Source organism: Pan troglodytes, chromosome 6, assembly GCF_028858775.2.
Source record: "Pan troglodytes isolate AG18354 chromosome 6, NHGRI_mPanTro3-v2.0_pri, whole genome shotgun sequence".
In the NCBI taxonomy this organism is placed as follows: Eukaryota; Metazoa; Chordata; class Mammalia; order Primates; family Hominidae; genus Pan; species Pan troglodytes.
The window spans coordinates 30108690-30136216 of NC_072404.2; the positions used below are offsets into that span (position 1 = coordinate 30108690).

Consider the following 27527-nt stretch of genomic DNA (forward strand, 5'->3'; position numbering starts at 1 on the left):
AATGGTCCCAGATCACTGCCTGATATGGTTTGGCTGTGTCCTCACCCAAATCCCATCTTGAATTGTAGTTTCCTTAATCCCCACGTGTTGTGGGAGGGACCTGGTGTGAGATAATTGAATCATGGGGGCAGTTACCTACATGCTGCTGTTCTCATGATAGTGAGTGAATTCTCACAAGATCTGATGGTTTTATAAGAGGTTTTTTCCCCTTTGCTCACCACTTCTCTCTCCAGCTGCAATATGAAGAAGGATGTGTTTGCTTCCCCTTCCACCATAATTGCAAGTTTCCTGAGGGCTCTCCAGCCATACAGAACTGTGAGTAAATTAAACCTCTTTCCTTTATAAATTACCCAGTCTTGGATATTTCTTCATAGCAGCATGAGAATACACTGCCTGAAGGAGTCATCCAGGCTACAGTGCAGAAGGAAGGAATTGAATCATCCTGGCCAAGGAGCTGGGGCTGGAAGTGTAGGGAGCCAGGGCAGCTAGTGTCCACAGGAAGAGTATCACGTAAAAGAAAGAATACTCTGAAACTCTGAAGGGTGTCCCCCTTGAGGATTTAGTTGATTATTGATCAGATTATACACAAGAACAAACCACCTGAGACCAGGAAAAGAACCACACAAAAAGATAAGGGTAAACTGTGTCTGATGCTGACCAAGGGCTGGGAATAGTGTCTATCCGAACAGCCAGAGGGGAGAGCTGTGCAATTTGAGATGTGCATGTTGGGGGGAAGTCAGTTACCAGTTAAAGTAAAAAGAAGGAATTTTGCCTCAAAGTGTGGAAAGAGTAAACCTAGTCTAAAACCAGCTCCGGTCCCACCTAACAAAACTCACATCCAAGACCTGAATGGATAAAACTGTCTTTAAATTTTTAATTGTCTCAGAACAAGCTCAAGAACAGTCATAGAAATACAAAAAAACAAATAACAAGGTAAAATCCACAATATCTGACATCCTATCAAAAATTATCAGGCATACAAAGAAGAAGAAAAATATAAGCCATAATGTGGAGAAAAATCAATCAACCCAAAGTATACAAAAATCACACAGATGTTAGTAGTACAAAAGTTATTATTAATGTATATTCAAGAAGCTAGAGATAAGAGTGGACACGTTTAGATACGGAAGATATAAAAAAGATTCATTGCTTTATATTGTCCTGTAACTTAAAAAAAAGATTCAAATTGAAACTCTAGAGATGAAAGCTACCAGGTATAAGGTGCAAAATACACTGGATAGGATTGGCAGTAATCAGATATTACAGAAGAAAACATTAGTGAACTCACAGACATAGCAATAGAGACTATCCAAAATAAAATATAAAGGAAAAAATGAGCAAAACAGAAGCAAAAACAGATCACCAACAAACTGTGGGCCAATATACACTCACCATCTGACTCAGCCATTCTGGTTTTAAGTATTTTCCAAGAGAATTAAAGGCTTATGTCCATACAAAGACTTGTATATGAATGTCAAGTCAGCTTTATTCGTAAAAGTTTCAAGTGAAAATAACCAAAAATTCATGAGCAGTAGAATTGATTAAAAATTTTGAAGTATATCATATAATGAATACTGCCCAGCAATAAAAAAGAATAAACTATTGCTACATTTAACAATGTGAGTGGATTCAAAAATAATGATGCTAAGTGAAAGAAGTCACACAAAGAGTACCTACTGTGGAACTATATTTATGTGCAATTCTAGAAAATGCAAACAAATCTCTAGTGATAGCAGATCAATGGAGGAGGGGGTGAGGAAGAGGCAAAAGGAAGGAATTACAAAGGTACATGTGGAAATTTGGGGAAGTGATGTATAATCTTCATTTTCTTGGTTTCAGTGATGGCTTCCTGAGCATATAACACACATGCATATGTGTAAGAATATATCCAATTGAATATTTTACACATTTGTAGCTTTGTATATATTCAGCAGTATCTATTCATTGCTTCTGCTTCTTTACCTTAGGTTTAGTCATGAAACCACTGGGTTTCATGTGGTCCAGGTTCTATCTGAATCAAGCTATGAACCTGCTATCAGTAAGACCTCCTAATTGCAAACCACACGGACCTTTACCGGTTATTTGACTTCTCTCCATCATTACCTTCTCTAGTCTCCACTGATTCACCTCCTTTTGAATCTCAACAAGCTCAGTAGTATCTCAATGTTATCTTAACAAAGCTGTTAGAAATAAACAACTTGACTTTGAAACAAAGGAGAGAAATGTCTCAGCAGCTAGGAGAAGATGCAGGGTTGAGTTGCCAACTGTTGGTTTTCTTTGTATTTTGGCCAGGGGATGTGGCTTGGACTGGAGAGAAAGGAGATAAGGATGTAAACACATGTAGGGCATATCACCCCCTATTTTTTATTCTCTGAATCCTCAACCCTCAGAATAAGTTCTTATTCTTGAGAATCAATGACATTATCTTAAGCTAAATTAATCAAGCCTCCTTCTCTCAATAGTGGTGTGGGCCTTCCTAGAAGTAATTTTTCCCAAATTCAGGGATACATTTTAAGTTCAGATTTTAATTGATATGAATCTGTGATACACTCTAAAATAAGATTATTTTATTGAAAAGTGGACTGTAACTTTCCCTTTATCTAGGAAGAGCTCTAAGTTAGAAGATGTTTTGCACTTTTACCGAAGGCTGTGTCTTGTAAGCACCCCTGAGCAACTCTGAAAGCCCTGATTTTTGTGTCCTCAGCATATGTTTGTGTAATACAGAAAGAGAAGCAGTTGCCAAGTGAAAGGGATGTTGGTCTCCAAAATTATAGTTTGATCCCACAAACACATACATGCAAAGGATTGTTTGCTTCACAGTTTTTGATATTTAAATTCAATGCTGTTGGAACAGCACAAAAACTAAGTGTCAGTTTAACAGAATCACTCGTCCTTTTAGCATTAAAATAACATGGAACTTAAAGCTTTAATTTCCCAATATGCCTTTTTATTTAGAAAGATTCAGACTTTTATTTCATTTAGAAATAAAATGCCATTTTATTTAGAAAGATACAGGAGCATTCATTCACGGAACTTTCAGATCTCAGTCCACTGCATAAAATCTTGATCCTGTAATAATAGTTTCTGTATCTTGCATATTCATTCAACAGGTTTAATGCGATGAGCAAATTAATGTTCATCGTTTTTAACATGTTTCATCTTAATCAGAACCCACATTCTCAACGTTAATTGAACGTTCATAGGACTATACAAGGGTCAGTAAATAAGACAGAAACTGTTGCTCATTTAACTACCGTCACTTTGGAGCAAAAAAAAAAATATGTATTTTTAAAATTGAGCTTAAAAGAGTCTCTAGAAGCTGGAAGCGTGGCTCTTTTTCAGCAAACTGGGGTAATAGGTTTACCGTGTTCCCCCTCTGGGGAATTTTGAGTCGCCACACTCATGTCTCGACCGAGACTGGCTCACTGCGTCTGAGCGAGTACTTGAGGAAGGCTGATCTAGAAAAACCAGCTGAAAGAAGGGGCAGAAGCCCCTGAAACCACGGGCGAGGGTGGGGTGGGGAGCGCAGCTTTGGGACCCTCTAGCCGGAGACTTCCGGCAGCTGCCTCCGACTTGTTCTAAGTACAGGAAAAATCTGTGCGCCCAGTTGCCTCACTCCAACAGCGCGCAGTTGTGCCCGGCGAGGATGCCGCGCTAGTCCTGGAGATGCCCCACCACAAAGAGGATTCAGGTGCTTCCTACTCCGGCACCCAGTGGGTTGGTAGTCCTGTTGGCAGGAGACAAGAATCATCTGGGCTGCTCCTATCTCTGGCAGGACTAGACGGGGCGTGAAGGAAAGAAGGAAAGCAGGGATCGGGCACTGCCCGAGGGCACATACTTGGGCTTTGGTGTTGTCCAGCGCGCTCGGAGTGCGCTGCCTCGCTCACGCGGTCCCAGGCCCCGCTTCTTCAGGCAGTGCCTGGGGCGGGAGGGTTGGGGTGTGGGTGGCTCCCTAAGTCGACACTCGTGCGGCTGCGGTTCCAGCCCCCTCCCCCCGCCACTCAGGGGCGGGAAGTGGCGGGTGGGAGTCACCCAAGCGTGACTGCCCGAGGCCCCTCCTGCCGCGGCGAGGAAGCTCCATAAAAGCCCTGTCGCGACCCGCTCTCTGCACCCCATCCGCTGGCTCTCACCCCTCGGAGACGCTCGCCCGACAGCATAGTACTTGCCGCCCAGCCACGCCCGCGCGCCAGCCACCGTGAGTGCTACGACCCGTTTGTCTAGGGGTGGGAGCGAACGGGGCGCCCGCGAACTTGCTAGAGACGCAGCCTCCCGCTCTGTGGAGCCCTGGGGCCCTGGGATGATCGCGCTCCACTCCCCAGCGGACTATGCCGGCTCCGCGCCCCGACGCGGACCAGCCCTCTTGGCGGCTAAATTCCACTTGTTCCTCTGCTCCCCTCTGATTGTCCACGGCCCTTCTCCCGGGCCCTTCCCGCTGGGCGGTTCTTCTGAGTTACCTTTTAGCAGATATGGAGGGAGAACCCGGGACCGCTATCCCAAGGCAGCTGGCGGTCTCCCTGCGGGTCGCCGCCTTGAGGCCCAGAAAGCGGTGCGCGGTAGGAAGGTTTCCCCGGCAGCGCCATCGAGTGAGGAATCCCTGGAGCTCTAGAGCCCCGCGCCCTGCCACCTCCCTGGATTCTTGGTCTCCAAATCTCTTTGGAGCAATTCTGGCCCAGGGAGCAATTCTCTTTCCCCTTCCCCACCGCAGTCGTCACCCCGAGGTGATCTCTGCTGTCAGCGTTGATCCCCTGAAGCTAGGCAGACCAAAAGTAACAGAGAAGAAACTTTTCTTCCCAGACAAGAGTTTGGGCAAGAAGGGAGAAAAGTGACCCAGCAGGAAGAACTTCCAATTCGGTTTTGAATGCTAAACTGGCGGGGCCCCCACCTTGCACTCTCGCCGCGCGCTTCTTGGTCCCTGAGACTTGGAACGAAGTTGCGCGAAGTTTTCAGGTGGAGCAGAGGGGCAGGTCCCGGCCAGACGGTGCCCGGAGCCCGCAAGGTGGTGCTAGCCACTCCTGGGTTCTCTCTGCGGGACTGGGACGAGAGGGGATTGGGGGTCGCGGGTGGTAGCAGGAGGAGGAGCGCGGGGGGCAGAGGAGGGAGGTGCTGCGCGTGGGTGCTCTGAATCCCCAAGCCCGTCCGTTGAGCCTTCTGTGCCTGCAGATGCTAGGTAACAAGCGACTGCGGCTGTCCGGACTGACCCTCGCCCTGTCCCTGCTCGTGTGCCTGGGTGCGCTGGCCGAGGCGTACCCCTCCAAGCCGGACAACCCGGGCGAGGACGCACCAGCGGAGGACATGGCCAGATACTACTCGGCGCTGCGACACTACATCAACCTCATCACCAGGCAGAGGTGGGTGGGACCGCGGGACCGATTCCGGGAGCGCCAGTGCCTGCACACCAGGAGATCCTGGGGATGTTAGGGAAAGGGATTGTTTCTTTTCCTTCGCTCTATCCCAGGGCAGGACAGTAACAGGCACTTAGTCAGCTCTAGGTAAATGTTTGTACAGGGCACACTCTACACAAAATGGGTACCTTCTATTTTGTGCAACTACAGTCACAGAGTCGTGATCCCCAGATTCAGGTTCCCCAGGCTGGTAGGCTGGCAATCTCCTCTCACTCACCTCTTATGGTTTCTTGTGGTTCTTACGGCAGTGGGGCCCTGTCCAGAAATCTCGAAAATACCCAGTGAAAGGGGCAAGAATGCGCCAGAGAAATGCTGTAGGGGGAAACGCTAGCAAGGTGTCTAGGAGAAACAGAACGACCACCAAAGAAAACCAAAGCAAGGAGTAAACTGCAGGGTTGCCACAGACATTGTCAGACTTTCCGGCCTGCCCAGGGCTAATTGAATGACAGTATTTAGAAAAAGACAAATAGAGCTATTTTTTTTCTTCTGTACTGTGTTTTTTTTTCAGTCTCACTCCCATATTTGAAAATCCTAGTCCCAATAATTAGAGATTTAGCCTGAAAACAGTTTATCTAAAATGCAGAGGTCTCCCTATTTTATAGCTGGTGAATTCTGAAAAGAAAGTGCCCACTTGGTATTTCATTAAGAAGAAACTTACGTTGGTCCAGTAACTTTAGGATGAATTCAGGGATTACATGGAATCTGAGAAATTGTAAACTTTATTCTGAACATTCAGAAAGTCAAAATGAAATGCCATATTTTCACTCTCAACATTGACAATTAAGGGAAAAATCAAATCCAAACTATTTTACAAATTACATAGGATTTAAATTTTGTTTTCAAAATTGGTTGATCTTAGTTCTAAATCATTTAATATCTTATTTTAATTACTGAGATTAAATGATTTTAGTCATTTGACCGTATCTAAAGGATAAGCCCTTTAGAAGCATTAATGTTAGTTAACATGTTTAAATTATATGTTTAAAGTATTGTGGGGTTTATATATTTATTTATTTAGTCCATATTTTTACTGTTTACAAGTCAGGGAGTAGTTGGAAAGGATCCAAAAGGGGGGAAGATTTATACTTTTAAAATAGTTTGCTTTTTCCTGTTTCATCAAAAAGGTATTTAACATCCTAAAAAACTTTTGAAAAAGCCCCAATTTATATAGAATCTGAAAAACATGAAAATGCCAGAATTAAATAGTAGTTGTTTGTGATCCCTTGAAATCTGATCATTTTAATTAGCAAAAAGCAATAATATTTTATATTCCATACTTCCCAGAAAGTTAATTGATTCAAATTCCTGCTATGTTATGCCGTCATGCAGATCAAAGAGAACTTGTACAAACAAAAAGATATTAACTGTTTTTTTCTAGAAAAACCTTTGTTAGTTATTTAGCTATAGCATAATACACAGTAGAACTCATTTTTCCGAAGATGATTGCCATAAAGCTTTACCATTTTACAAAGCTCTAGCATTTTAAAATGTTTTCCTAGGCATTCTCTCATTCAGTCGTTACCTCAAAGCTTTGAAAGGAGTATAATTATCTTCATTTCACAAATCATGAAGCTAATGACATTTCATGGAAGCTATTTTTATAGGAATTATGGAATTGGAGCCCTCCTTTGAGTTTCTTTGGATGTTGTCACCACCATCAACAGGCAGTGTTATCTCCAACATGTTTGATGAGAAAAAAACATAAAGGAAAGGGACTTGGGTTTCATGGCAAGAGATTCAGCTTAGATGGGAATGAGCTGGTCTCTGAGGCAGAGTTTCCTGTCTCATCTTTGTATAAACTCCTTCTTAGAAACCAGCCGAGGCTCTTAATGTACATCCATCTTCTCCTTCCCACCACAGACACCCACTCCTATGTGTGTTTCTGAAAATTACAGGGTCATTTGTGGATGTGCTTTAATTTAGTATAGATATAATCTGATATCATTATCTTTCTCCCCCCCCCCCCATCCCCCGCCACCAGCATTCCCCCTGCACTCAATTTGTGCTTATATTCCTGTTGCTGTATATATACCCCTGGCTCATTGCTTCTGGAAGCTGCATTACTTATTGTAGAGTGTGGGTCTCCTACGATTTATTTATATAGCCCCCTAAATCAGTGGTTCTCAACTGGGGGTGATTTTATGCTCCCCAGGTGTGATTTGGCAGTGTCTGGAGACATTTTTGGTTTTCACAACTGGAGGTGGGCACTGCTGGTACCTAGGTGTATAGATGCCAAGGAGGCTGCTAAATATCCTACCATGCCCAGGACAGCCCCCATTACACAGAATAGCCAGTCCCAGAGAAACTCAGCCTTAGATTAGTGTTTCTCCTTCCTGGCTGCACATTAAAATCATCAGGGGAGCTTTTAAAATACACTGATGCTGGGATCCACCCCTGACCAATTAAATCAGACCCTCTGGGATGGGGCCTGGGCTTTAGAGTGTGTTTTTAACACTCCCCAGGTGATTCTAATGTGCAGCCAGGTTTGAGAATCTTTACTCTAAGGACTCAATCTTTGAAAGTTACAGCATTGTAGAGGGGAAGGATGATCCAGAATTAATTAAAGAAGGAAGAAGAGTGAACAGTGCTGTACTGGATGCAAGATTATGACTGTGCAAATCCTCCTATTTCAGATTTAGGTTCTTTACTGGTAAATTGGATAAAAAGTTGGCAGTTCTTTTACTCACTGGAGCATGATGAAGATAAATGAGTTACGGTTGCCCTAGACTTTTACGATTAGTAAAACCAATGGATGGACAGAATAAATAAGTATAAGCAGGCGCCTGTAGTCTAATATCGCAACTCCAGAAAATCTTTGAGGAAATCTCACACATGATGGGAGTGGGACAGGGAGTTGTTTTGTTTTTGCTTCCCTTGAGTCTCAGCAAAAGAACAGTCATAGAAAATATTTCCAAAAAAATTAGATATAATTTTGCTTGGCAATTAGAATATACCCTCTGTCAGCTTTGTTCAGTTGTTGGACCTATTAACCAATCCATACCAGACTAATTTATTTCTAAACAAAGTGGCGAATGGTGTCCAATGCCTTTTCTGAGAAAGGGAAAAATGGCCTCTTCAAAAGATGCAATTTGGTATAGACTTGTCTGGCCCTTTTGTAGTGTTCTGGAGTGGGGAGCATATACTACCCTCACAGGTAAACGAAACCTTACCTGTATGTATTGTCTCACCCATATCCTGCTACAGGAGGAAAAAAAAAAAAAAAAAAAAAAAGAACATTTCCATGGATCAGTTAGATTCCTTTAGACTTACAGGGAGGCTAAAATCACAGCATTAGGAAAGACTTTAGCATTTGGCACCTTGAATGAATATGGAAAATATAAGACCCAGGGTCTGTTGGTAGCCAGAAGAATGGATGCATTTCAACAGCAGTAATTTGCATGCGTGTATCACTTTGTCACTTTGAAAGCATTGTGACTCACATTTCACACTGGATGTTCACAAAGACTCTGATTTAAGCAGGGGTTGTTTTACAAACGAGAAAATTGGGATTCAAAGACACAGGTGGGTCTTGGACGGCAATCTGCTGATTTTTTTTTTCTAGGACTGTCTTTGAAATATCATCTGGTCTCCTTGTTAAGATTTAAACTGCTGTGTATCATCAGAACAATAGCCAATTAACTAATTGTGGAAACATTTACAATCATGCTTCCATGTTTTCAAATTTCCTGTCACCTAGTTATAAAAGTATGTATCTCTATACATATTATTTGTGGTTGTTTAAGAAGGCAGGAATTTGACTAGGAATTTTGGTTCAGTTTAAATAACCTCCTAGATTATTTATTATTTGAGCAAAGTTTAAATATATATATAAATAATTTGAAATAATATTTATGATAATGTTTCGATAATATATGCTTCTTACACCTAGCTTGCTTGTTACAGATGAACAACTGACAATAATGTTTAGTTTTCATATCCCAAATAGGAGACTATCTTCCTTTTTCCTAAAGGTTTTTCTGCCTATTCCAAACTTGCTTTAAAAGACTTTTTTTTTTTTTTCCAGATATGGAAAACGATCTAGCCCAGAGACACTGATTTCAGACCTCTTGATGAGAGAAAGCACAGAAAATGTTCCCAGAACTCGGTATGACAAGGCTTGTGATGGGGACATTGTTGCAGAGCTCAAGGTGCCCAGGGGAGGGAAGTCAGAGACAGGTGCCTGGTGGGAGGCACCACCAGGCTTCTAGACTAGGGGAGATTTCGGCAGAAATGAGGATGAAGAAGCAGGCAGAGGAGACCTCTCTTTTCATGTACTCATTGTCGAATCTCTAAACTTCTGTGGAATAACATTTTTTAGCCCAGGTTATTTGGTGCTCCTTTGACGATTTTAAAAATAATTGACTTTTAACTTAGAAATTATATAGAATTTCTAACATTGTTGGAGTCAGGGGAGCATAGAGTGAGTCCCTGACTCTAAACTGAAATGACCAACTGTCCATCTCTGGCTGGGAAGATCTGTAGATTTTATGTATGTGGAGTGTCCAGATGTCCTAGGAAATGTCCCACGTGGTTTTTACTCCAACTTTCCCAGTTTTACATGAAGCTGTAGGTAAATTAGGTGCTCTGGATTACTTTTTGACATATTTTAGTTCAACTTGTGTCATATGGTGATTTATTACATTCAATGAATGCACGTTGAATGACAGTATTCTTAGGAGTTTATCTGTAGTCTCAGGACTTTCTTGCAGTTTGGGTCTGTCTTGGAAAGAGGTGCCCACCAATGTCTAAGTGTTAAACATTGAGCTAAGGTTTTCTGGTGCCTCCTGGACAAGGAGTGCTGCTGAAGAGAAGCCTGGTCCTCTTCCATCTTCATAACCTCCTGACTCTTCAGTCCTTGCTTCCTGTCTCTAACCACAGTAAGATCATAGTTCACAGGGTCCACCCACGTCTGTGGCAGCTTGGCTGCCTTAAACCCAGAGTTCTACAATGTCAAGAACCAAGTTCCCCAGAAGAGGTCACTAGAACACTTGCTCAGTGAGTGTGACTGATGTGGCTCTCCATCAAGTTCTCCCTAGAGACTCAGCAGGGTGACCCGCTGGGCCACCCACCTTCCCTTCTAACCTCCCTCAGCTCTCTTGTAAAATGGCCAGCCAGCACGAAGGGTGTTAGTATAGAGTTGTGAGATTTGTTTTCTCTAAAGGGAACAACGATTTGAACTGAGATAAAACTCCAGTGCTCCTGTCCCTGGAGGAACCAGCCCAGACTTAAATAGCAAATGCAAGGGAAACAGGCAGAAAATTTGTAAGGGTTATCTTTTTTTAATTAAAAAATTATTATTATTATTATTATTATTCATATACAAGGTCTCCTTCTGTCACTCAGGCCAGAGTGCAGTGGTGCAATCATAGATCACTGCAGCCTCGAGCTCCCGGCCTCAAGAGATCCTCCCTCCTCAGCCTGCCCAAGTGCTAGGATTACAGTTGTGAGCCATAATGCCTGGCCAGGGTTGTCTTTAATACTAAGCAGTAAATGTCTTTCCATGTTTCACTGACATGCATATGATGTTTGCCACAGTAAAAAGTTTAGGGTAGACTATATCGACTTACTGTTAGAAAAATAACAACGCAGACCTACTTAGAACCTTGGTTTTTGTCTTTGTTTTGTGGCCCAAGGTCACACAGTTAGTGCATGAAGTAAAATTAATTGCACCCTGATTGACAGACTCCATCATGTACAGTTAGAAGGAGACAAAACTTGACAGTCTTGAAGTTGCCTATGAGTGCTATTTTATTAAAAAGGTCTTATTATAGTCTAATAAGTAGCATCTTACTACATAATAAAGCTGGCAGGAAAAGGAAGCATATTTAGAGTTGAGGAACAATAACTTTCCTGTTACAGCTTCATGTGATTTCTGTAATTTTGATTTTCAAAAGATTGTGGTGTTCTTCGGCTCCTTTGATACATACAGAGCCTTTCAAATGCTCCCTCTGATGTTTGCCCAAGACGCCTGTCAACATCGTGGAATGCTGCTCAGCTGGGGCTGTGCATGTTGTGCCTCCGCCTCACGATCTGATATTCCACATGGCTTCTTATTTAGAATGCCAACAGGAAACTTTTCAACAGCTCCCGGTCATCTTTCACTTCAGATCTAAATGTCTCACCCTTGCTCATACCTCAGGAAGTTGGGCAGCTTTCCTTACATGCTTTGCTTCTTATGTTTTACAGGCTTGAAGACCCTGCAATGTGGTGATGGGAACTGAGACTTGCTCTCTGGCCTTTTCCTATTTTCAGCCCATATTTCATCGTGTAAAACGAGAATCCACCCATCCTACCAATGCATGCAGCCATTGTGCTGAATTCTGCAATGTTTTCCTTTGTCATCATTGTATATATGTGCGTTTAAATAAAGTATCATGCATTCAAAAGTGTATCCTCCTCAATGAAAAATCTATTACAATAGTGAGGATTATTTTCGTTAAACTTATTATTAACAATTAGTCATTATAGTCTCCCTCAACTAGCAGATTCAGGGTTCGTTTCGCTAATATTAAAACAGCGGCTATGAAAGATATGAAGATATGATTATTCATGATAACCAAGATCAGCTGTGTGGGTGTGTGTGTATGTGTGTAAAACTTATAGATGCATTTGAAGATATTGATCAAAGGAATGCTAATTTGGGAAATTTTTCTGAGCTTTCCTTCCATTAACATGGAACCCTTGCTAACCAGTGCTGTCAGCAGAAGGACTTCCTGACTAACTAGAGCTTTCTGTGGAATGTCCTTTATCCCTCTGTCTAATATGGCAGCCACTAGCCACATGTGGTTTTTGAGCCCCTGAATGTAGTTAGTGCAAATAAAGAGATGAGTTTTAAATTTTATTTAATTTTAATGAATTTTAACTTAAATGGCCATTAAGTCTCTAGTGGCTACCATATCAGACCGTTGAGGTCTATACATCTATTTTGGTCACTACTGTTAGAATTTGAGTGAGAAATACAATGAGTGGGATGATTATCTTTTCATACAACATGGGGCATGTTAATTAATTTAGCTGAAATGTATTAAACTTCCTCCTTCAAGTACCTACTTGCATGGGCTTACTTTAGAATGAATGTTATTATATTTTTACATGTCATTTCTAAATCAAAGAAAATGAGTCTCATTCCATACTGGTACTTCATACCACACTGTAAAAAATATGTATAAATATGTTTGTATGACATCTTAAAACTTTACCAAAAAATGCATGAATAGCAATATTCATCATGACCTAGGGAATCTTGTAGAATATACAATATTCTCTGCATATAAAAAATTATAACTTTTTTTCAGGCAATGGAGTCAGTGTTGCTGCAAAACGTAATTTCCTTTAATGAAACTAAGATAAAATTGTTCCACAATTTCCCTAAAATTTCCTTTATTTTTATTTCTTTATTCTTGGAACTAAATACCAATATGTAAAGCATTTTTAAAATCTAAAAAGTTAAGTAAGTCATAATTTATTACACATCAAAGTTATTAACCTAGTATATCTGGGAATTTTCTTTATTAAAATTAGTAATACACAAAGAAAGTTGACTGAAAAATCCATCTTTCAGCACAAATAAGCTGAGTACTCATCACCACGCATATAGTCATATACCACTTCACAACATTTTGGTCAATGATGGCCCACACATATAGCAGTGGTCCCATAAGATTATGATACTGAATGTTTACTGTACCTTTTCTATGTTTAGATACACAAATACTTACCATTATGTCACAATTGCCTATAGTATTCAGTACAGTCACTTGCTGTATAGGTTTGTAACCTAGGAGCAATAGGCCATATCATATAGCCTAGCAGTATAGAAAGCCATACCATCCAGGTTTGTGTAAGTACATTCATTCTATGATGTTTGCCCAACAACAAGATCACCTAACAATGCATTTCTAAGAAAGTACCCCTATTGATAATTGATGCATGACTGTAGAACTCTTGATTACATGGAGAAGAGCAAACAGGAATAATGTATATGACCCATTCAGAGAGAATCCAGGAATTCAATTTTAAACAAAAATTTTAATCTCTTACCTCATCAAACCTAAATGCCTAGAAAGCTTAGCATTAAACAACCACATTTTACTTATACTCAACCCAGGCCTTGATCCCTCTGCTTCTTCACCTCATCTTATTAGAAGGAGAACTTAACCTTCACACCGTGTGGGCCCCATGAACCTGACTCAGTGACTTTCAAGCTCTCTGACCTTCAAATTCACTACATGGCTGGGTTCTCATCCATGAGATGGGGATAATTATTCCTGCCTAAATTTCCATGTATACCTTTATGGGAATCAAAATTCAGGTTAAGATAACGTTACAAGTAATAGAAAAGAAGTGGGTAAAAATGAAGTTTTTGATGACTCCTGTGTTGAATTCTAAATCCCTAATGAACCAGAATTAGCTTTCAGAAATAAAAAGATAGCAAACTTTTAAAAAACTGCAAAACTGCATTTCAGGAGATTCTCTATAGTAATATTTCTCAAACATTTTCAGGTTTAGAATGGGAATAGGTTTGAAATACGTTTAAATAGGTTTTAGAATAGGTTTAAAGGCACTGGATCACTCAGCTGTCATTGCAAACAATAATGATAATGCTTACTAGAGTTATAGTAAGAACAATCTAGCCTTCATTAATGAGATCCCTATGAGCAACATAATCATTATCAAGTAAACCCATCAGCACTTATTAAGGTCTCCTCTCACCCTAGCTCTAGTCCATCATCTATGAGGTATAATGTGTGCATAATTTTTTGCAGGTGTCATGTTTTTATTTTGATTCCTGCAATACCCAAGACATACTCAAGCAGATGAATACTCCCTCAATTTTCACAGAAAGGCCTATAGGAAGTAAGTGACTTATCCTACCTCATTCAAGTTAGTGGGACAAGACAGCAGCTCCTCTTTACTTGAAAACTTTGCCCTGCTTGACAATGTCTTCCAGAAGTGAATGCAAGTGGAGATCAGGTTGTGTATGATCTAGTTAAGAGCATAACTCTGGTGTACCACACTGAAAACAAATTAGAGAGTAACGAAGTACTAAACAAATTGTGTGAGAAGTATTGAGAAAAGGAAATTAGTGTGGGCCGACTAGTTGAAAAATGCTTACCAGAGAATGTGGATTGACCTGAGAATAGGAGGTTTTGGGTCTGGGCTAAAAACTGTGGATTAGCACAGCTTGTGAAGGGAACCTTCAGAGCTCTACTTGACAGGAACAGAGAGAGAGTAGCAGAGGCTAGATTGATGAACTAGGTCTAAGAATGGCCAAACTCATTCATTCACTTAACATATTTTCATCACCTAATATGTATTGGTACTAAGCACTGAGGATACAATTGTACTAAGCACTGAGGATACAAAGATTAGTTTCTCAGGGAATTTACTATCTAATGAGGGAGGCAAATAATTACAGTACATTGCTGGAAGTGCAGAGATGTGTCAGAGGTTTAAGAAGTAGTTAGGTGCTAGAACCTTCCCACTCATCATGCTTCCCTTTGCAGTTTCCTAACAAGGGAGCTGTACATATAAGAGTCAGTTGCCAACTAGGAAACAGAGCCAGGTGAACAAGCATCCAATGAGGCCCAAATGTAGGGCTGCCTGGTAAGCTGAGTCAGGGTGCCTGGCTGCCGCCCAAGCCTCCAGAGCACCCCGTTTCCAAACCAAATCTCAGCAGCCTAGTGAAGAGTGACAGGAAAAGTAAGGTTTCTGGGGAAGATTCCCAAATTCACTTACACAAATAGCCACATAGATCAGAAGGGCCAGCCTGTCACTTCTAGCAGCAGATGGAAAAAGAGAAATGCCACTTGTGACTGCTCGTTACCTTTCAGTTGTGTCCCTGCCTGTTAAGACAATGTGGCCTAATGAATCAGTCAGAATAGCAACTGTCTCCCATGCAGAGGGAGACAGGAAAAGAGAAAGAACAGAGGCCAGAGGTCTCATGGGTTAAGGCTAAAATGTGGACATCCTATAGACCATTCAAATTCAATATGTTGGCTGGGCACGGTGGCTCACAGCTGTAATCCCAGCACTTTAGGAGGCCAAGGCAGGCGGATCATCTGAGATCAGGAGTTTGAGACCAGCCTGGCCAACATGGTGAAACCCCATCTCCACTAAAAATACAAAAATTACCTGGCTATGGTGGCACGTGCCTGTAGTCCCAGGTACTTGGGAGGCTGAGACAGGAGAATCACTTGAACCCGGGAGGTGAAGGTTGCAGTGAGCCAAGGTCGCGCCATTACACTCCAGCCTGGGCAACAGAGTGAGATCATGTCTCAAAAAAAAAGTTCAGTATGTCCAAAATTGGTATTTCCTATTTCAGGGGTAGCAATATCTCCTTCCTTAACAAGAAGTGGGCCGTGCTTTTACTGGGATAGTGAAGGTCACTCACCCCAGGCTGAGGAGAGTGCAGGAGTAGGACAGACTTCCTAGGGCAGCTGACTGATGCTTGAGCTGAGGTTTGAAGGATGAGCAGCAATTGCCAAATGAAGAATGCCAGATAGGAGGTAGAGAACATGCAGATATGACACAGTAATGCATATTTTGATTACTTTTTAATTATTTGTGATTCCCATACTTTGAATTTGATAGTGGTAGGCCTGGACAACTGGGTTATGTTCTAAGGCGAAAACCTCATTTAGGACAAAATCAAGTCTAGTCTCACAGTCATCTCAAACTCTTTTCTCCCAGGCATTCCTTATTTTTTTTTTTTATTTTTAAAAACATCCCATCTGCTCTTCCTACAGACTTGACTCCAGGGCATACTGAGGCCTCTCTACCAATATTTTTCCTTCAGCCAAATTAGGATTAGACTTCTCAGACTGAGATCTCTTAACCATAATCTTACGGACAAATTAACAAATTCAGAGAATAAATGTTGTAGGGTTGGTTCCACACCCAGGGTCAGGAAGGCAAGGATTCGCTATTTCTTTGGAATATTTTATCTTGCATCCTCTTTCCCCTGCCTAGACAAGGGTCAGAACAGAAAAACAGATTTAAAGAGAAGGAAAAAACAGCACCGGCTTGGAGTTTGCACACCATCGTGTGATGCTTCCCATTAGGTGAAGTAAAGATGGTGGATGCGGCCGGGCGTGGTGGCTCCCGCCTGTAATCCCAGCACTTTGGGAGGCCGAGGCAGGCGGATCACGAGGTCAGGAGATCGAGACCATCCTGGCTAACACGGTGAAACTCCCGTCTCTACTAAAAATAAAAAAAATTAGCCAGGCGTGGTGGCGGGCACCCGCGGTCCCAGCTACTAGGGAGATTGAGGCAGGAGAATGGCGTGAACCCAGGAGGTGGAGCTTGCAGTGAGCCAAGATCGCGCCACCGCACTCCAGCCTAGGCGACAGAGCAAGACTATGTCTTCAAAAACAAAAACAAAAAAGATGGCGGATGCAAGTGCTCAATATTATTAGATGGGTGCAAAAGTAACTGTGGTTTTTGACATTGAAAGTAATAGAAAAACCAATTTCTTTTCACCAACTTAGCACACCCATGTGCAGGTCCCACATGTGCTACTGATGACAGGAAGGTAAACATGATGGCAGTTAATTATTTCCTCTCTTTCTAATGCACAAACATTATGCTTATATGGTTACATATTAATATGTATACAATAGAAAATTGTTCTTTTCTCCTCCATGCAGAACATTGGAATCATTTACAATGTCATCAGAACTAAACAAATACATTTTCTATCATCATAAAGGAAAACAACCTTTTGAATGAGGTGTTTCAGTGGGATATTCTTTTATCATGGTTCTGGGTAGGAGGAATGTAATATTGTCACAATAAAATTATTGCCTTTTCTTCTGCCTATTAGAAAAATTAGCACAGTGTGAAATCACACAGGATCTTTTTCTCTTTTTAAAATCAGAATGGAATAACATATAATTAATCATATGTGTCATCCGGGCTCATTTTTTTTTAATGTGCTAAGTAATAGCTATCAATTTAAACTCATTCTAATGCTGCAGTATTCAAATGCTGTGTAATTATGGGAAGGGTGGTATGGATATGTTGATACTGCCCTTGTTGCCTGACGCACAGGAGATTCTCCACGAGAGCTAGTTCAGACTGAAGTTGATTGTAAATACTGAGAATGATCCCAGAGGAGCCAGAACAAGTGCAATGTTTGTTGAACAGCCTCACAAAGGTTTTTTTGTGGTTCTTTCAGGAGGTACAGGTAGCATTTATGCAGGGTCTTGACAAAAATATGAAAGTTTATTTAACCATAGCTTCGTGGATCTCTGAAAGTTACTGGTTGAATACACAGTTCGTTTCTGTCATCTTGTAAGTTTGATTTACCTGGCATTACCTTTAATATCAAGTTCTTAAAAAAAAATTTTTTTTTTTCCAAAAAGTCTTGAATATTGAAGTACCAAAATTCTGTGAAATGCTTTTTGGGTCACTGATGATTTTTTCCTGGCTTTGAATTTAGTGAAGATTTTGGAGTTTTCACCAATTGTTACCACTTATATTGCATACTAATGTATTGGCTCTATTTAGGGGGTATATTTTACAACTCTTTATGTCCTTGGGTAAATTATTTTGATATTTAAACATAAAGAATTTGGTTTTTTACAAACTGTTTTATCTATAAGACATGGATTCCTTTGATTCCCAATCTATTCCTAATTTCAGAATTCTTTGCTTTTTCAGAATTTAATTGAACTTTAAACTGATTTGTTCGGTGTATTTATCGAAATTTGACTTCACTCATTAGTTTGGCTGCTTTACTATGGTATTATGAAGCAATTTAAGTTGAAATGAGAATCTTTCTATAGAATATAAAAGTCACATTTTACCCTTTCTTCTCACTAAATAACACCTTACTATTTGGGAATTATCTGTTAGAGAGAATAACGTCATTCAAATAAGTTTTCAATTAAAGCTTGCCTAGAATAATTTGAATTGTATTTATTCTAATACCTGTATCTTTTCTATCACTGCCAAGTCTTCTCAAAACAGAACGGCCTACTGAATTAACTGGTCTGTGAAATTTAATGCAAGAATAAGCAATGTTGGCAGAACATATTTAATATAGTCACTCTTTCTAACAGGCTGGATTATTGATCAGGTTAAAATGGAACCAGCTGATCTCTAATGGGTTTCTAGAGTCCCAAGGATGTTATCAATTTCTGAAATATTCATCGAATAGTCTCCCTGTGACTGGTACTCTGCTAGGTTCTAGGGGTGATATAAAATGAGTGAGACATTTTCCTGCTCTTAAAGACCTAACAATTTATAAAGGAGATAGACACATGCTTAAGGAACTATAATGCAAGGCAGATCATGATCATTGTTTAAATAGAAGCATAAAGTAAGTGCTATGGGAGAACAGGGGAGGCTGAAATCATTTCCACTAGTGTATGTGAGGAATGGGAAGTGTCATTTGAATTGGACCTTGGTGGATGGCAGTTGTTCAATAGCCTGTGCTTTACTTTTGTGGATGTCAAGGTCATTATTAACAACATCATATTCCTAGAAAAATGGCTGTGCAGTACTTAATCAAGCTCCACCTGGGATTCTGAAATCACTGTCTGGGGAAGTGGCGATGGACCATGCATCTCAGAGTGAGCATCTGTTGTCTGAGTTGATATGTGTGGGTGGTGGGATGACAGAATAAGGACCGTGGAGGGGATATGACAGCATCTGATCCTCTTTTGCTGCTTATACCTCCACCCTGAACATGGGGGCCTCATTTTGGGCAACAATAAGAGAAGAGCATGTGATCAGAGCTAAAAATATCATGTTTTTGAAAGATGTGTCTTCTAGGCATAGGATAAGGCACACTGAGGTCTAAGGGATGAAATGTAACAGAGAGGAAATGCTTATTTTATCTCCCCACACAGACGCCAGAGCTATTCATCCCTGGGGGCTCAGGTGACTGTCAGAGATTAAGTGTTGTGCCCAGCCGTACAACAGGAGGAACTTTGGCTCCTGGCAGAGCAGGGTTCGGATGAAGCAGCAGTGGCGGAGGCAGGCAGATCAGTTTTGGGGTGTTGGCCTGGCAAGGTGACCAACCATTCTGGTTGTCCCAGGACTGTCCTAGGCTTAGCACTGAAAGTCTTGTATCCTGGGAAATCGCTCCGCTTTAGGCAAACCTGGATAAGTTGGTCACCCAACTTGGGAAACAAACTGCCATTTATGATCTTGTTTTAAGGGAAAACATGCTTGAGTGTCAAGCTGCTTACAAGTGAGCATCTCAACCAGCAGTCAGCATTTACACACCTGAATATAAATTTTCAACTGCATGCTATTTTCCTAAGTAACCTTACAGTACATTATTCCCGTTAGATAATTGTAAAAGGTAATGTAAAAATATTCCCATGATGGAGAAACATCAGCTGTGAAGACATTAAAACATCTTATAATTTCTAGACCAGCCACTTTCATATTGTAACATTATAAATACATTGGTTCTATGAATGCATAAATATTTAATTTCATGGATAATTAACTCTTCATAAGAAAAATGTTTTCTGCTTGAAATCCTAAATAGCTATTTGCCTTCTAAAGTTACAAGTAAGTTTTGCAGGTTTTGTTTGGTGATAAGAAATAGGGCATGAGGGAACTAACATTTATTTAGAAACTAGTATAAATTGGCCCTTTATTTACTTTAATTATTTTAATTATCACTGAAACCATGAGAGGCAGAAACACTGGCCACATTTTACAGATGAGGAAACAGGCTCAGAGAGGTGAAATGAAACAAGACAACAAACGTGGTGGTTGGCGAGGCTGGAACTTTAACCAAGGCCAGTCTGACTATATACCAATGTTCCTTGAGTTATACCTTTTTACCCACAGGTAATTTAAATCATTGTGTGACATCATGCACTATGGTCACAAGGGAGAGGCAGCACTGAGAATTGCTAAGATGTCAGAAAGACCTGGGATCCTTATTATCATGTACCAACCCTCCTTAACCTCAAAAATGCATTTCATCTAGAAGTCTAGTGTGTCTAATACTCGTAACAGCTATGCTAGCTTTAAAAAAATTGATATTTACCTATTTCTTTTATCTATTAACCTTCAACCTTTAGTAGCCATTAAGTTCTAGTTGTATCTTTTGTAACACAATGTAGCTATTTGAAAAATGTAAACAAAAATTCTCTTAACTAGTAAATTTAGACTATTTACATTTACTACGATTACTGAATATATATGGATCTATTTCTACAACTTATTTTGTTCTTTCTCTTTGCCATGCTTTTTTTTTCATTTTTTTTCTTTTTCTTGCCTTCTATTAAATAAGTCAAATTTCCTAATTCCACTTCATATCTCTGCTAGTTTGGATACTATATTTTCTACCTAAACAAAGTAAGGGCATTAAAATCTGTTCAATTACAATAACCCGCTCTAGACATTTTGTTTGTTTGTCCTCCCAAGCTAGAAAGGCATTTTTTAAAAAAAATGTATAGTCAGGTTTATTTATATTTACTCATGTTTACCAATGTTTTGTTGTTCGTTGTTCATTATTACTTCTTTCAATGTATTCCTTCTTTCTGGGTTCAAATTCCTTCTTCCTGGAGTATATCCTTCAGTAGTTCTTCAAGATAGGGTCTTTAAATGCTAAACTATTTTAGTCATTTCTGCAAATATATGTTTTTCACCCTGACTCTTGAATGACACTTTAGCTGCATACAGTGCTCTACATCTCCAATTTTCTGTTAACACTCTGAAGCTAGTATTTCAATGACTCCCAACCTCCACTGTTGATCTTGAGAAGTCTGTAGTCATTCATAACTTATTTTCTATCTTTTTTATCTTTCCACTATGGTTGCTTTTCATCTTTTCCTCTATGGTTGATTGTAAGAATTTATCTTCGTCTTGGTGGCCTGAATTTCAGGATGATGATGTGTTCAGATGTGGGATTTCTTTTTATTATCCTTGTAGAGATTTATTGTGGTTTTAAATACATGAATTTATGCCTTTTACCTATTCACAGCCACCTCTTTAAATGTTGTCTCTCTCTTACTTTCTATGTTCTTTTGTTCGTCAAATTCTATTGAGTAAACTTTCTTATTCTGTGTTCCAAATCTCTTAATTTATTTCTATTTCCCATCTATTTTTTACAATCTATGCTGCATGCTGAATAATTTATTCAAATCTTTCTTCTAGTTTCTGAATTTCTCTTCAGCGGGTCCTTGAGCTCTTACTACCTCAGTGTAGTAAGTGTACCCATCTATCTTTTGTGTTCTGCTTCCCTGTGGAAACTCCATATAACTTGGATTGTGGGAATGATCCTTCAGAGCTGCTTTGTGTTTATATTTGCCAAGTATGCCAGGGGAATCACCAACCATCTCATATCAATTTTTTGGCTTGGTGACTTTTGGATTATGGGGGTAATAGAAATCTAACTCCCAAACCACCATGATGTACAACTAGGGTTTCAGTTCCCTTTGAAGACACCCTCCCCACATTTATAGCACAGGCATGGACAGGCAAGCTAAGCCATGGGCATAGTTTTTTCTAGTCCATCCTTTCATTATTTGTTGTATCTGTAATAAACCGCTATTTGATGGCTATTTGTGTTTATGCTGAAAGATCAGTTCCACCTTCCCAATTCGCTTGGGCTGGAGGCCTAATTTATCACCCTCAAGTAAGCATTAAAATCTAAGTTCCTAGTTTACTTGAACTTATTCCTGGTACTATCTTAGAAAGGCTGAAGCATGAGCACAGTTGCTTAGATCTTTGATTTTTTAGTTTTAATTTTAATTTCTGGTACTGTTATTCTTTTTGTGAGCTCTATTTTACATTTTCAACACTGTATATTCTATTCAGCATTTCTAATTTGTTTGTATCATCTTAGTACTTGAATTTTACTCAACTGGATCTTACAGTCACAGATTCTCCACTTGTTACTATGTCCTGTGTGTCCACAAAATGGCAGTCATTCCTTATGTCTCCTGCATGTACACGAGACAGTTACACAACTGTATTCAGGCAAATGTATCAGTAAGGCTACAATCAAAGAGACAGGAAGACACACATAAATTTATAGCATAAATAGTTAAGGAAACCACAGAATAGTGAGAAAATCAGCTCCTATCAAAGAAGTATGGAATAGAAGAAAGAATAGGCACTTTCTTGTAACAGGAGTTATAATCGTGCTCCATCACTTACTACTTGGATGATCTCAGCCAAGTCACATTCTCTGTCTCCCTTAGTTTCAGCTTCTGAAAACATGATTAATACAACCTTGTACAATTGCTAGAATTAAATGAGGAAATGAATAAGATACTTGACAAAATACCTGGCATATAGTGAGTGCTCACTAAATTCTTGTTCTCTCCCTCCACTAAGACATAGCAAATAGGTGTGTATGTTGTCATACCATTAATTAGGGATGGTTTTACAAAAAGGGATTTCAATAGCTAATTTAGTTACATCATCAACCTGGCCTTTAGAAATCTGAGTCCTTTGGATTCAATAGGGAAAGAAAGGACCAATAAAGATGCAAACCCTGACTTGTCCCTCACTCACGGCACCTACCACATTGATGACCTATAGCCTCTGAGTCCCAGATTGCGGGATCTCTCTAACAAAGTTGGCAATTAATATCTTTGAAAGATCTGAATGGGGTCATTGCTTTAAATTCCTGTTGCACCTGATCTTATCAAGGAGAAATGACTTTGGTATAACTGTTTACCTATGCATAACTGTAGAATGTTTCCCCATTGATGTAGCATTCATTCTCCCACATCTCAGCTACTAAAGTGTGAGGGGAGGCAGTAAGTAAGAAAGACAGCCACATCCCAGGCCACTTCTTCATAATGCCAAAATCGATGTCAGTGTTCCACAAGGATCAAGAGATAGGAGGAACTTTAAAAATAATTAACTTGTTGGAAATTGTCAAACCTTGTTCCTGGTATCAGTCCCTAGCAGCCTTTATTGGTAGTTTTTCATAACAGAATGATGAATAGTAATTACATCCTGAAAGATTACAATGCAGTTGCTCTAGAGGAACAACTTATACTAGAGAACTAAAAATTGTCTTCTACATTGTTAACGTGGTATTTTCTAAGATTGGGATTTGCCAGAATGTTAAAGGTGGACTGTTTATTCATTTATAGCACAGACATTTATTTGTGGTTCATACTATATCTCGAAAAATTTTTTTGAAAGTAACTTTCCTTGGGAATAAGTTGTCATGGTCTATAGTACTGCAGGATGACTAGAGTTAACAATAATATATAGTTTCAAATTGATAGAAGGAGGATATTGAATGTTCTTAACACAAAGGAATGATAAATGTTTGAGATGATGGATATGCTAATTACCCTGATTTGATCACTATCTATTATATATATTGAAAAAAGTAACTTTTTTTATTCCAACCTTGTGGAACTGAATTTTCTTGCAAGGTAACTTTCACATTGATGGTGAGAAGAGTTAAACTTACCAATTAAATGTAACTCAATCTCCTCTGACTCATTTTAGGTATGTAATCAATTTAAATTTCAAACTCTATATCTGGATTGTTTCTCTCCTTCAAAAGTTTCCCTTCCTTTTTCCAACATATAATCTAAGTGCAAGGAGAAGCTTGGTGTTGGGGGAAGGACTTTTGACCTAAATGTTGCTCTCCAGGGACTTCTTACCCCCAAAGAAGCAGCAATTTATTGCCACTCATGTCTGGGCAGCAGTAGCCTCTGCCCTCACTCATTGTTAAAGTGCTCTTGGCTGTGATCCCTTCTCTCAGGGTGGTTCAAGCACGATGTGTCCTGTCTAACTGGGCCTTCACATTGCCTCTCATTATGCTGTTGATCCACTAATCTCTGGCTGTGAATCACATCCATCTAAGAGGTTGAACACTTACTCTCAATCCTCTGCTAGAGGGACACTGTGCCCTTCAACTGAGCACACGTGGTCTAGCCAGCACTCTGAGCTGCCTCCCCTGCCATACACACAGGAAAGCAGAGGGTATTGTCTTATCCTTTTAACCACCTAAATATTGCATATTGCCATTTTTTTTCTACTCTGGACACCAGTGTTGGAGAAAAGCATCCTACAAACCCCTTCCCTTTTTCTGGGTTTTCTATATTCTTACTTCTCCTCCATTCCCCATACACACTGAGCTAACCCCAAAGAGCAGCAGCATTTGAACCATAGTCTTATCATGTCTATATGTTGTTTTCTGTCTGGCAAAAGGGCCTCTACTTGTCCTTTCCACCTGTTGCCTCTATACCATATCGCCTCTTTCTTCCCATCTTCTTTGTTCTGGGCAGTAATCACCTTCCCCTTTCCTAGAGCCATAAAACAGCATTAATGGTGGAGGGGGCATTAGAAATTGCTGAGAGGAGATAAGCCTAACGAGGTATTTCAATGACATCATCTCTGTTACATACTCAAGGACAAGCCAAAGTAAAACATGTAAAAACAGCGGTGGTACAGGGAAGACAGGGTGTCAAGTAACAGCTAATGGCAGAGCTCAGCTCAGCCTTGCAGCTCACGTGTTTCAGGAGAGCCTCCTGGGACCCCAGTGGCTGGTGGTGTGAGGTCCATGGGGCAGTGAGATCTTGGTCTCATTCTTGCACCGTCTCCAGTACAAGTTCTCTAGTCCTGGAGCTTTGACAAAATTTCTGTTTTAGGTAATTCTGAGATTTTTGTGTCATTGGTCACTCCAATCACCTTGCAAAGTGAAACATTAATCCAATCTTCACATTTCAGAGGTGAGGAGACTGAGGACAGCAAAGTTAAGTACCTGTCCAAGAGCAGGGACTCAAATTCAATTCTTTTGACTCCATGTCCAGTGCTCTATATGATTAATGCTTCACAGGTAGAGCAATAAAATAACATGAATGAGGTGAGGAGGGGGCAGGTGGGAAGGCCCTCTCCAAAATATCTTTCTAATTAACCTGCTCCATACTTCAACACCATATGGTCCTGTTAAAAAGCAGATAACATATACCTGGGTGGGGGTAGAGGGCAGTTTATACATCATTGTTGAACATTACTAGCTTGGTGTGAATAGTTTATGAGTCCCTTTCCCAGGGACAGCCATCTGAGAGCAGATTTTAATGCATAGACACAGATAAAGCAGGACATGGGTCCTTCCCAAGGAGGGATCTTGGCTGGGGAGTGTGGGTGTTTTGGGTGGAACAACAGATAATGAGCATGAGCGAGGGCAGAGTGGAGCTGGGGAGAAGATTGAGGAAGGGGAGGTAGGAGGACTCCAGAGACAAACCAGACCTGCAGCGGCCATGGGCTATTGCTGGTGCTGGACTGAGGCATGGGTTACCTGGCCTCTGTAAGCCTCAGATCATAATCATTTCTGCCTCTCATAAGACTCAAGCAAGTTGGTGATCTGAAAGTATTCTGTAAGCACTAAAGCACCATACAAATGATAGCCATTATGACTATTGATGTTGTTATTATTACTGAAGACCACAGGAATCATTTTGCAATATATTTTTTGATTTATTGCAAAATGTCCTTGTAATCTGTAAACTTTTTCATTTGCTGTACATTTAAAAAAGTGACAAGAGAACATGCTAGTTCAATGACTATATAAAATTTTCTTTTTAAAAAAAAGTGAATATATTTTCCCCATTTACTTGAATAACATATTTTGAGATTTTGGTAAAAACATAATTCTGCAGCCTTTGTTCCCTGCTATTTGGCTTATGAATCTGGTGATGTGTTTAGGAGAAACAAAATGTTACCTGCATGTGACATGAGAAATTTACACGAAAGGCTAAGTACCAAAGCTAATCAATGCACCCAAAAGTTGTTGAGTTTTCAGCTCACAGGTAAGCTGAGTGGCAGGAGGAAAGGTGAAGAGCACCCTGTAGTGGATGCTGTGGTGTGCTGCCCAGATTTCCCCTTCAGGTGTGAGGCACTCACTTCCCTAAGTCCTGAGGATGTTGACTCTCAGCTGAGTCTCCCTCTGGGAATTACCCTCAGCTGAAGACAGCTGGTTCACTCAAGGTCGAATCCCCTCTCTAGTGGCAGCCCCCACCCAAGTCTCCTCAGTGCAGAGGTATAAAGACCAAGCCCCCTTGCCCTAATTTGGGACAATTCTCCAGAATGTGAGACAAGACTGTGGGGACCTTTTCTATGACTGTATAGTAGTTCAGTTTTTCTCTCTCCAATCACAAGAGCACTCCCCAGGGAACTTCCTGACCTCGAATCTCCATCCAGAAGCTGTTTATCTGGAATCCAAACAGAGACACTCCCCCTGCTGAGGCTGGTGGAAGCTCAAGAGAGCAGGGAAGCAGGGCTAGTTATTCCAGGTGAGAAAGAGAGAAGCTGGGAATGAAGCCACTCTCTGCCGTCTTTCGTGGGGCTTGCTTGTATAAGGAGAGGATTATTTGTACTTGTTCACTCAACATGTAGCTGATTAAAAATTATTTTAGGCAACAGAAATAATGATGGAGCCTTTTGGAGCAGCGATGTTGAGTCAGTATGGAGGATGCTTGCTAAAGATCTTATTTTAGGGATCAATGTCTTTCAATTGACCAGTCCTTAACACTTTTTTGCAGCATAGGAAACTGCAAGGCTGGCAATGTGGTAAAATTCCTGTTTTACATATTTATTAATTGCAGCGTTTCCTCATCTTAACATATAGTAAGAAAAAGCTGAGAAAAAATAAACAATAAGCTAAAAATACCTACTTTATCCATTGTAGATTATTAGATTAAAACACTCTTATTATCTGCCCATTGGCAAAGGTGAAAAAAATAATGTTTAGTGTGGGTGAGGCCATGAGGAAACAGTCACTGTCATAAAATATTGTAAAGATTTCAATTCTCTCTCAAACTAAAGTAAATAAAATACTGATTATAAACCCCACTGAGATCTTTACAAGCAGATTCTAAAATTCATCTGAAAGAGAGAATGAAAAAACACAAAAGGCTTTAAGGACAATATACCAAACATAAACACTTAAACAATAAAACTATTGGAGAAAAAAAAAACTATAAAACTGAAGAAATGACATGCATGGCAGTGACTGACAAAAAGAGCAATTAATCATTGATACAGAATAGAGCCTGAAGCAGAATTTGTTAGATGACTTATTTTATATCAGGAGGAAAAAGAGGAACCTTTCATTGAATGGTTTTATGTCAACCGAGAAGATAAGTTCCTGCCTCACAAAAACAAACAAACAATAAA

At 40.2% G+C, this 27527-nt stretch overlaps 1 protein-coding gene and 1 long non-coding RNA gene across 4 annotated transcripts in view; one reads left to right on the top strand and one right to left on the bottom strand.

Annotated features, from left to right (window-relative positions):
- Positions 1-27527, bottom strand: part of LOC107975734 (uncharacterized) — a 190155-nt gene that overhangs the window by 126250 nt on the left and 36378 nt on the right. The window lies entirely within an intron of this gene.
- NPY (neuropeptide Y) lies at positions 4110-11791 on the top strand. The gene is made up of 4 exons (XM_001159094.6): positions 4110-4195; positions 5161-5348; positions 9427-9507; positions 11589-11791. The coding sequence occupies exons 2-4, from the start codon at positions 5161-5163 to the stop codon at positions 11611-11613; spliced, it is 294 nt and encodes a 97-aa protein (XP_001159094.1). The 5' UTR covers positions 4110-4195; the 3' UTR covers positions 11614-11791.